Source organism: Hippocampus comes, unplaced genomic scaffold (genome assembly GCF_001891065.2).
Source record: "Hippocampus comes isolate QL1 unplaced genomic scaffold, H_comes_QL1_v1.1 scaffold85, whole genome shotgun sequence".
Classification (NCBI taxonomy): domain Eukaryota; kingdom Metazoa; phylum Chordata; class Actinopteri; order Syngnathiformes; family Syngnathidae; genus Hippocampus; species Hippocampus comes.
Genome location: NW_017805540.1, coordinates 3,165,717 through 3,177,043, shown reverse-complemented (window position 1 = coordinate 3,177,043; position 11,327 = coordinate 3,165,717). Strand labels below are relative to the sequence as shown.

The 11,327-nt window shown below is 40.5% G+C and overlaps 1 protein-coding gene across 1 annotated transcript; it reads right to left on the bottom strand.

Annotated features, from left to right (window-relative positions):
• Window positions 1–4,251: 4,251 nt before the first annotated feature.
• On the bottom strand, window positions 4,252–6,272 carry h2bk1 (H2B.K variant histone 1). Its single transcript, XM_019878803.1, has 2 exons — window positions 5,927–6,272; window positions 4,252–4,537 (listed from the first exon to the last, which is right to left on the bottom strand). Exons 1-2 carry the CDS (start codon window positions 6,038–6,040, stop codon window positions 4,301–4,303), a joined length of 351 nt encoding a protein of 116 aa, XP_019734362.1. The 5' UTR covers window positions 6,041–6,272; the 3' UTR covers window positions 4,252–4,300.
• Window positions 6,273–11,327: the final 5,055 nt, after the last annotated feature.

The following is an 11,327-nucleotide window of genomic DNA, read 5'->3' as shown; positions in this document are numbered from 1 at the left end:
ATCAGCAAAACATGTAGGCACTTTCCCGCCTCATTGGCTCCCAAATGTATTTTAAATATCATTCCTTGTAACACAATTATTTAAAACGCTGAACTAAACACTTACTAATGGGGGGGAAAAAAGAAGGAGACTTCAATAGATTCATTTCTCAAATGGTTGGCCTTGGTATTTTTTATAATTTTTTTTTGTCTATGAAGTAGAAGCAACTCTGATGACAACAAAAAAACATCAATAACATGCCACCCCTTCTCCTACCCCCCTGCCATTGGACATATTCTGTTTCTTTATATTACCCGCCACAAGCAGTATAGCTTCATGTGTTTTCTGCTTTTCTGGTCAAGCGCCTTCTTCTCCCAAGGTGGTAAGAGGCTGAACATCAGTCCTGATGAAAGCAAGCCACTTCATTTATGCAATCATTGGCAATTAGTTCCCTCTGATTATGTGCCTCTTAATGCTGTTTGGAGTACTGTGGCACACATACCGAGGGAGATTTAACTGCAGCCCTCCTGCCGCATTGTGAAGTCATTCAATATACTGTGAGCGTGATGAAATGTAATTAGAGTAATATCAAATGCTAATGGATTTGCAATTTCGTTTGTTGTTAGTTTAAGGCAGACTTGTAGAAGACGGTGTAGGTTTTTAGAGCATGTCTGTCAGGTTTCATTGTACTGCGAAGTTTGTTGGAAAAAGAAAACTGGTGTTGACAAGTGGAATAATTAACCGGATAATCTAACAGGCTGCAACACATAAGCAAATATCGGCGTTGACATCAAAAATACAATGGTGAAAAGAAGAAGCTATCATGACTTTTTTTTTAATAGGCTGGCATGATAAATCGTAGATGCTACTTGTAATGACATCACCATAATGAATTTCAAACAAGTGCATAAATTAGTACGAAAACTGGGAAGCAGAGTTACCTTCAAAATCATGTGAAAGTAAAAAATGAACAATATTATAACGCGAAATTGTTATCAAAGTACGGTAAAGTGTACTGTTAACCAAGGCTTGATGTTCGCCATCCAGCTAGCTAGCTAGCTAGCTGGCTCAACATGATGAATTTTTATTTGCATTTCAGATTTACAGTTAAGAAGAGCGTCTACTGTTTTGTTTTTGACATATGACAGTGGTTAACTGACATTTAAGAATCTTTATAAAGTATACTATTTCCACAAGGATTTGTATGCTAAGCTTCTATTGCTCATCAAAGGTTTTATGATGGCGACAGGTTTGACTTTTGATCAGATGAATTTGATTTCCATTATTTCTTATGGAAAAATAATTTTGAAATTCAAACAAATCCGAGGTCGACGCGTATCCCGGTATATATTGTGCTCGATCAAACCAAAATGATGAAATTCAATTTCTTCTATTTATTTAAGTGTCATGAAATAGTCTATTGATAGCCGATCAATAATGTTTTTTATGGCTGCATAGTTCCATAAAAGCTGTCAACGTGGCTGAATGCAAAGTACCCGATGTCTATTTAGGATGCTTGACATGTTGCTGGAGAACCCAAATGAATTTATAGAGCATTAAATTAAACCACAGCTCCGAACTACTCTGGGCTAGCGTGATTACATTTCTATATTGTTTGAGCGTTGGGCCCCAGTCCACACATTGCAACACAGATTCCAATTGTCTCTCGATGCACTGATCAACATGCAAATAGCTCTCTGCTTCATGGTGACAAAAGGGAGGTTCATATTTCAGCATAATAGTCTTGGATAACTTTAACCATCGATCACAACCTCATTTCATTGTGCTAGCGGTTAATACGTGCTTCCCTGCCAAGTGGAACATTTTCTAATGATGTGCTCGCAACACAAAAACAAGGCAAGCCAGCCCAGGCTGTGCATCAGTCACTAATGCACCCATCCATAATATGTTTCATAGCAGCGTGCTTAACGGAGACAGCCAGCGTATTGACTACTACTATGCATGGGCGCGATTGCCGGGAAGTCGAGGAATGGGGTGAAATACAAAACTTTCATTTCTATTATAATCATCAGCAAAGTTGCTGGCATCGAATATTACATATGACCCACAACAAAAATACATAGACACACAGTGAAACTTCTGCATCTCAAAAAACAAAATTCGAAACATGGTTCCCTACAGAACTTACAAAAATATACCTCTTGTGGTAAATTAACAATAAAACAATAATGAAGGCAAAAATGTCTCCTGAATCTTCAGCAAATACAGCAATTCACTCTGATGAGTGGCAACCTGGGCGGCACGGTGATCCAGTGATTAGCGCCTCGACCTCACAGTGCAGAGGTCATGAGTTTGATCCCGGCTCCAGCCTTCCTGTGTGGAGTTTGCATGTTCTCCCCGGGCCAGCGTGGGTTTTCTTCGGGTACTCCGGTTTCCTCCCACATTCCAAAAACAAGCATGATTGAACACTTTAAATTGTCCCGAGGTGTGAGTGTGAGCGTGGATGGTTGTTCGTCTCTGTGTGCCCTGCAATTGGCTGGCAACCGGTTCAGGATGTCCCGCGCCTACTGCCCAAAGATGGCAGGGATAGGCTCCAGCATCGGCCGCAACCCTTCTGAGGATAAAGCGGATCGAAAAATCGGTGGATGGATGAAGTGGCAACCCAAGTGAAATTAACCTCTGAGCCGTTTTGTATCACAACACGAACTTTAGGAGCCTCTGGATCAGATGCCATTCACAGCCTAATGTACCGATATTATTGTTTTTCCCTCCATGATATATGAAGATTACACCAGAAACTGCTGATGTCCTTTACCTTGTACCGGTAATCAGGTTGAAAGTGTCACACTAATTACACAATACATACTGCAAATAATTAAAGATTGTACAGTGTAGTTAAAGACCAAAATGTTTAAGCAAACTGCATGAATGCATCCACTGAAGATGATTTTTTTTTCCACAAATCATTTTACTGTTGCTATATTCGTGTTTTTTTTGTTAATGACCATATGTATATGCTGTATAATTTTTTTAACAATTAGAAACTCTCCCTTTAATACTAGTCGTATTTGTTTTTCATCTGTATATTCACTATAATTTTGACTTTATACCGAGTTACCATGTGTTCGTGATTGACTAGATCAGGGGTGTCAAACAGGGGTGGGCCACTTTGGAGCTACGTCTTCCCTCGGATGGCCGTTATGACAGTGAAATCACAGACAATGTTTAATCATGTCGCATGATTTACTTGTACACAACAAAATAATGGTTTACTAGTTTTGAAATGAGTAAACTATCACACCGGTAGTTAAATTATTGTTCAAGTGAATGTAAAGAGGGTGACAAAATGTTTGCAAAATCTCAATATTGTTTACGACACATGCCTATTTGACAATTCGGAACAGATTTTAGCAAGGATCATGCAAGTTGACACATGATTTGCTGTTGCAGGCCACAAAGTGACGCGGCTGAAGGGACCTTGCCTTGAGTTTGACACCTGTGGACTAGGTTGTACACTGATAAAAAGTTGTTCTAAACTGTTTCTTTTTTTGTTTTTTTGGGGAGGGAGGGGGTCAAGCTGGTAAACAAGGAGTTCCAATTTCCACAATGAGTAGAGAATTTTTTGGAGCACCTGCATGTGAATGCTGAGGAGCTGCTGCAAAATTAAAGTCTTCAGTGGAAGACTGATAAGTATTTGGTTGAAGTGATACATTTTTTTTGGCCATTGAAAATTCATCATGTCGAAAAATATGGACATTTGGGGAATCTAAGAGGGGGCGGGGGGATAATTGCACCGAGTATGTTGCTGTGACACGTTTGTTTTGAAATGTCGTGTGGCCAGCTTGGTCTGTTCAGCGTTCGTGAGTCACAGCTCCCTCAGCAACTTGGTAGATTGCAATCGATTTAACCAATGCATTGCCGTTCTATCGAGTTATGCAGCGTTATTTTATTTTGAGGCGTCGTGCGTGTATAGATTCGTGTTTTAATGGATGATAGGTGTGATCAAAAGCAACATTGCGCGATCATTTCCGGGTGTGATGACAGCCTTCAATCATTAGGTCACTTGTTTGACTTCTCCCCTTTATAACCTCGGTTCTACTGTGCAGCCATCAACAAAGAGGACAATGCCGTTCCGGAAGGTTTTCATCGGCTCTGATAAGGTTCCACGACTTATTGTTATATGAAACCAATGTGTTGGGCGTTTTGACTCCTCTGAAAAACTCCAATGCAGTACGGAAATAAAAACAGCTGTACAACAACGCCATCTATTGGTAAACGCGCAGCTGTGTTACTGAGCCAAAGACGACTCGATCGAGGCCAGGAAAGACATTTAATGGTAACTGCCAATATGGTCCTTTCTTCACTTGGAGCTGGTGTACTTCGTGACGGCCTTGGTGCCCTCGGACACGGCGTGCTTGGCCAGCTCGCCGGGCAGCAGCAGCCTGACGGCGGTCTGCACTTCGCGGCTGGTGATGGTGGCCCGCTTGTTGTACTGGGCCAGGCGCGACGCCTCGGTGGCGATCCTCTCGAACAAGTCATTGACGAACGAATTCATGATGCTCATGGCCCGGCTGGAGATGCCCGTGTCCGGATGAACCTAAATCAATAAACACGTTTCTCTGTCACTACCAAGCTTTGTTCATTTGCATACACTTTCAGCTAAAATACATCTAATCACAGGTTCCAGAACAGTCTTAAATTACTATTAGTCGTATTATTAGTAGTATAAAGTTGGATCAAAGTGAGTATTGGGACCTAACTGTAACAGTCCTTATGATGGTTGGAACACTAGGCAGCCAACATGCGGGATTGCGACAGTTCGGTCTCCAGCTACAGAGGAGACACCGCAGGACTTTGTTTTTTTTTTTATTAGCATATTCCAACATAAAAATGTTTTTGTTCCTGCATTAAACCCATGTACTGCAGTCGATGTAAATAAGTTTATATAACGCAACATACAATTTTACAAAAATTGTAAAAGTATTATTCCTGAATATTTATTTTACTTTCAACCACTCGACATGTTCAGTGGCATCAGTGCTATACATACACATATAGTTCTTATTTTTTTCTTTGTATTTTTGCCCTCTATAGACAATAAAAGCGGTATTGTGCTATGACCAAAACATAAATATAAATCTATGTAAATAAAACATGAATTGGAATATTTCATATCACACAATTTTTATGCTTTGTCTTTGATTTAAAGATGACAATACGCAAAAATCTACAAAAATTGTAGAAATTGTCACACAAGGGCTACGTTTTTCACTGTTAAATCCCCCACCCCCAATACTAAGTAATACAGTATTTCTGCAGCCAGCTGATGAAGCTTCCACTTTTTTTTAATCGAAATTATGTTATTCATTTGCCCCACTGGACGTGAAGCGCAGTGTCAAGTCAATGTTTCTCAAAATGTGGTATGGTACACGTCCTCCCTCTAGTGGTAGATGAAATAATCACTGCCGTAGCACAGTTCATGTTATCTAACGTTTTATTTCAAACCATTTGCATTTAATCGGTGAGAACTTTATTTTTTTTTAAACATTAGGTATAAATTTTATGTGCAATAATGAACATTTTAATTGAAGCATTTAAGGAATGTACGCTTTACTCTTCTTATATTTAAGCACATGGGTTATCTTGAGAATGCATAATGTTAAGAGTGGCTTACAATAATAATAAATAGGAATAAAGCCTTTGTATCGTTTTTAATGAACACTGAGGCATAGTGCACTGGTCAGATTTGATAAAATCTAAATACGAGTTTATTAAACCTACACTAAAATAAATACATTGTTCACTTAGGTTTCCTGGGTTTTAGTTACCCTAAAGTGGCTTCGAGAGAAAGAGAGCCAAAAGTTACAGTTATGTTAACAATGATAATTTTGTCCCCCCTTGGGAAGTCAACAATGACAACAACGGAAGTGGTATGATTCCAAATGGCCAGGCCGGTTAAAAAGCACAAGTCAAAGTTGTTGCTCACCTGTTTTAGAACTTTATAGATGTACATGGCGTACGTCTCTTTACGTTTGACCTTTTTCTTGGCCCTTTTCTCACCGGAACTCTTGCCCCTCTTCTTTGAAATGTCATTCGACATTATTATTGTTGTTGTTGTTGTTGATGTTCTTGACCACGGTTGTTTAACACGTTGTTTAGGAACGATTCTCCCATTGCCCTTTATCGCGAACTTCAATTTATTGGGCGTGAAGCCAAGCCATTAGTAGCTAATGATGCTCACCTGTTTGCCCTTTGCACGCTGCATAATTAGTGGACGTCACAAATGTCTCACAACAATGGAGAAAGAAGCTGGAATAAAGTGAATTTGTACGTCTGTGTCTGGAAATCTGAATTTGTTTTAGTCGATTTAAAAAAACAACCAATACTTGCACTGAGTAATTTTGTCCACTAAGTGGCGGACTGTTACCGTTTCTTGGATACATGCGGTGTATGTTTTGTGTATTTTTTTCGCCCTTTTGAGGTGGTTAGGCGAATTACATTTTATTTTCACCTGACCTGAGTTGGTTATCAAAAAGCTTCAGCAGTCATTTAGACTATCTGTGTCTGTTTTATGGTCTTGTTTTATAATAAATAAGATGGGTAACCTCAATATTTATCATTTGCTTGCATTGCGTACAAGTATTTGAGTCATTCCTTGCAACAAGTGGCTTTTCAGTGTGATAAATCTTTGAGGTTTTTAACATTACAATCTATCAGGAAGATGACATGCTTAACCTTCAGGAAAATGTACTGGAAGAGCTTAAAGCACCCCCCAAAATATGTAGTAATAATAATTAGCATTAGTAATCAACAGTTAATTTCACCCTGCTGGGCAAACCGAACAGTTTGCCTATCTGTGGAAGAAGTGTTTTTACAGACCCTTTGCCTGGTAGAATTTGTTTGTAATTGATGGTGAGTTCATTTTATTGCTCAAATTGTACTGAGTGGCCAATCCCTTTCTAATTTGTGGTTCATGAGTTCTGAGGCGCATTGTCCAGCTGTCTCTCTGCAGATGGCAACAGAAAAACTGCCAACAGAAACACAATTTGTCAGCATGAGAGATACGAAGGGGCCTTGGTCAATGACTCTGCAGAGGAAACTACTTGCATGCCTTTCCAACCCAGTTTTTGTGAACAGAGGTGAGTGTGGCAATAAACTCATCGATTGGGAGGTTGACTCTAATCAAGTAATCATGATCCGACCACTCCTGCATTGTGTAAATAATTGATATCACTGTGATTAATGTGTTCTGGAGGCTCAGCAGCACCAACAAGGTCTTTGTTTATTCCATTAATGAAGCGATAAATTAATTTCCTCTGAATCTAAATCTGGAGTGCAATAGCCAGCATCCTTGAATGTCTCAAAAGGAAGAATGAGTGATACACACAAATTACATGTTTTTGATGAACTTTTCAACCAAAGACTTGGGTAAATGTGTGTTTAAGTTGAAGGATGCATACATCATTTACACACAGTTAACTAAGATACTGTCTAACCATCAATAACAAGCTGTCAGTTGCTGTTGGGCTGAATTTGCAATGTTTCCGGCAGGCACAGCAGCCCTATTTCAGGCCACTATGAACATAATGGGATGGTCATGAGACAATGCGGCGGCACACATAGGCAAACGTGGCAGGCCGTGATTGCCATGGATGCCCAGCACGATGTTTACATTCTCAAAAAATGTGCCACCGCTGTGAGTAAACTGTAGTAAAATGGCTTGCGCACAACTAACTGTGGTTGAGAGGAAAGACATTTCATCTGTGCTGTATGTTGCACATAGAGCACATTTGACAATAAAGTTGACTTGAACTTGAACTAAACATGATGGCAAATAACAGGCCGAAACAGAAGTTGGAGTCAGTCCGTAGTGGGGGGGGGAGAGAGAGAGAGAGAGAGAGAGAGAGAGAACATAGGTACTCCATACCTGTGTTGGAAAATCCTCATTGGTGGTTCATCAGCATTTTTTTCCTCAACTTTTTGGGATTCATTTTTTAAAAAGTCATTTCTACTGGGGGTCGGTTCAGTGGTTAGTGCGTTGACCTCACAGTGGAGAGGTCGTGGGTTCAATTCCAGCTCCGGCCTCCCTGTGTGGAGTTTGCATGTTCTCCCCGGGCCTACGTGGGTTTTCTCCGGGTACTCCGGTTTTCTCCCACATTCCAAAAAACATGCATGGCAGGCTGATTGAACACTCCAAATTGTCCCTAGGTGTGAGTGTGAGCGTGGATGATTGTTCGTCTCTGTGTGCCTTGCGATTGGCTGGCAACCGGTTCAGGGTGTCCCCCGCCTACTGCCCGAAGACGGCTGGGATAGGCTCCAGCACCCTCCGCGACCCTCGTGAGGATGAAGCGGTTCGGAAAATAAATGAATGAATGAATGAATTTCTACTGGGCATGAATTATACGTGGATAATTGGTATTCACGGGCCAGCCTTTTCCTTATCCCCCATGAATAACGGCCGTCCATTCCATATACATGTGGCGTCGTGTGCTGACGCTGACATGACCCTGATGCTTGAAACGTGATGCGATTTTCTGCCTCCTGGCCTCAGCAGCCCCACCCTGCATTAATGACTGTAGAATTCAACTTAAATCAAGACAAACTAGTCAGAATGGAGATGCATCAGGAAAAATGTTTGTTGGCAGGCTTCTCTGGCCATTTTCACACAAGTCATTAGCCGCGATTAGCCGTCACATTACATTAGCAATTGCTTGATAAAGATTTTTTTGTGTGTATGCAATTGATATTTAATTCATACATATCTTGTATTTGCACTAAATTCCATTTGTGGATCTTTGTTATGTTCATGTTCTTTGTGGTGGCGTCACAATTTTTTTTTTACAATTGTGGCATTTGTAGGCGTTCACCCACATAGGTTCCACTGTATTTGCATAAATCAACATTGTGTTTGTTCAGACCACAATTGGATTGTACTAAATCATTTTGTTGATTCTCAAAATCCCTCCAATAAAGTGGTGCATATTGGTGCATTAAATGGTTGGCCTACTACTTGTTATTCAGTGCATTAAGCTGTGCATTTCTCCATCTCCTTGAAAACCAATTACTGCTGAAAAGTCCACCACGTTCATGCTGCAATCTGCAACAACAGGCACACTGGTTTGTGTAGAACTGAAATGAGAGTTTCGTAATCTTTCCACAGGATACTATAACAAAATAGTATCGTACATTCTTGCATATCCCTTATGTAAGGTAAGACAGTAAAGATGACATTGGTGGACAGAATCCTTCTGTCTTGTTTATTTTCTGATTGGAAGTGAAAATGTGCCGCAAGGTTGTGAAATTGCAGTCATTTTACCTCTTCACAACACCAACGTAGGTGGATGTAAAACCTCAACAGCTTGTCCCTCAAGGCATGAAGTTACATTTTCATGTTCAGGAGCATGACAAAGTATCTGCTCCTTTTGATTTTTTTTTTTTTTTTTTTTTTTTGTAGATAAACTGCAATTGGGTTGCTACATCATGCCATCATAATGGTTGCTACGGTCTGTGTGCTTGGTTACCAAGGCAGAATATTGATTTAATCCCCGTGGGCTGTGGTCAGATCCTTGACAGTTCACCTATTGTTATGTAGATTTCACATCCCTGGGTTGCCACTGAATTAAATGTTTGTTGCAGGGAGGAATGAAAAGGTTTCACACAACATTGTCGTGAACTTTTGACCCAAATGAAAATTGCCCGGTTTTCAGTTCAAGCCAGAAACTCGCTGTTCACTGACACAAAACCAGCCACTAAAATACTGTCGGCTCAAGATTGGGCTACATTTGTGTGGTCTGATGTCAACCTTCGACAGCGCATGTGTGCTCGGCGTAAAAACTGGTACACTGTGATTTTTGTGCAGGGCCAGATTTAGTTTACCGTGTTTAGGAATTCCGGCAGGCTGTGCTGTGTCACGCTGACATTCCAGCAGACCAAAAATATTTCCTTTCATGCCCCCAGCACTCCTGACAATTTCATGGATCAAAGTCGACTTAAGACCCCTTTGGAGCAGGTCTAAGTTGTGGTGCTCCGTTGATAGGTGTGGTGGATGTTGTTGTATTTTTTTCATATTTATGACATTGATTGTTACATAAATCAATTAATTGAGCTCATCGTTATTATCATAATCTTGATTACATGTTTTAAAACAACCCCCTAGACTGCAACACAGCTATGTAGTGGTTTTCACACATTGACACGAATGATCAAAGGGTGAAGTGCCCACTTCACAATAGGGATCTGTGATTGTCCTGGCCAACTTCACATCATCGGCAAGTGATGATGTTCTTGGAGTTCCTTATAAATACATGTGGTGTGTTTCGATCTCCTGAACAAACTCTGGTGAGCCCGTTTCTGCTTCTTCCTCTCCTGCATTGAATTTAAAGGGAACGAGAGAACCAGCCTCCATTGGCCAAGAATCAAATCTGCGATGCTCACGCCCCCAACAGCGCAAACTCCCCTTTCTAATCAACAAAAATACAGAAAGAAAGAAAACTCCATCCATACGCACATTTAATCTGCACTTTGCGTTTGACTTTGCGCTGGGCAGGAAAAACTCGTGGTATCTGTTTTTTTAGGTAGCTTGATTTTCCCATCTTATCACCATCAATCATAGAAGATTATTCACCACTATAATAATCAGTGTATAATGACATAATTGTTGGCAAAATATGCCAGCAAGAAGATGGCTGTTGTATTTTTTTCATATTTATGACATTGATTGTTCCATAAATCAATTAATTGAGCTCATAGTTATTATCATAACTTCCCAAACACTGTGTGTGTGTGTGTGTGTGTGTGTGTGTGTGTGTGTGTGTGTGTGTGTGTGTGTGTGTGTGTGTGTGTGTGTGTGGAGAATTCCTCTTTTCTGCACGTCCCCCCCACCCCAACATTTCCTTTAACGTGATGATTTCACCATGATAGTACTGTCGGTAAAACAAGTTAAAGTATTGCGAGTTAGTGACCGTCACGATTGTAGTAGATCACTGTTACTTTGTTTTACAAAGTATTTCTCCCCATTTTAAACTGCAACGTATTACAGAGTTCTCCCGCTGCACAATTAAGCAATTGTTTTCTCAAAGCTGTATTGACATCATTCACAAAATGTGACGATAGTATTGTCTTGTGAGTCAATGAGCGACAGCATCGTGCGATAGTGGTTATCAAATATGCCTCACGGTTCAAAGGTTGGGAGGGTTGAATTTCAGGGTAGAATGGCAAAACATTTTCCCTTCAGTAAACTAAGTATCACATAATTACTGCTGGTCGCCCGGTGGTTGACTGGTTAGCACGACTGTGTGTGTGTGTGTGTGTGTGTGTGTGTGTGTGTGTGTGTGTGTGTGTGTTTGTGCGCGTGTGTGTGTGTGTGTGTGTGCGTGCGTGTGGAGAAT

Bases quoted from the DNA above. Each gene is read 5' to 3' on its own strand.
- h2bk1 (XM_019878803.1), bottom strand. From the start codon at position 6,040: ATGTCGAATGACATTTCAAAGAAGAGGGGCAAGAGTTCCGGTGAGAAA. The intron at 4,538-5,926 runs GTGAGCAACAAC...TTATTGATTTAG, and splicing joins TCTATAAAGTTCTAAAACAG to GTTCATCCGGACACGGGCAT.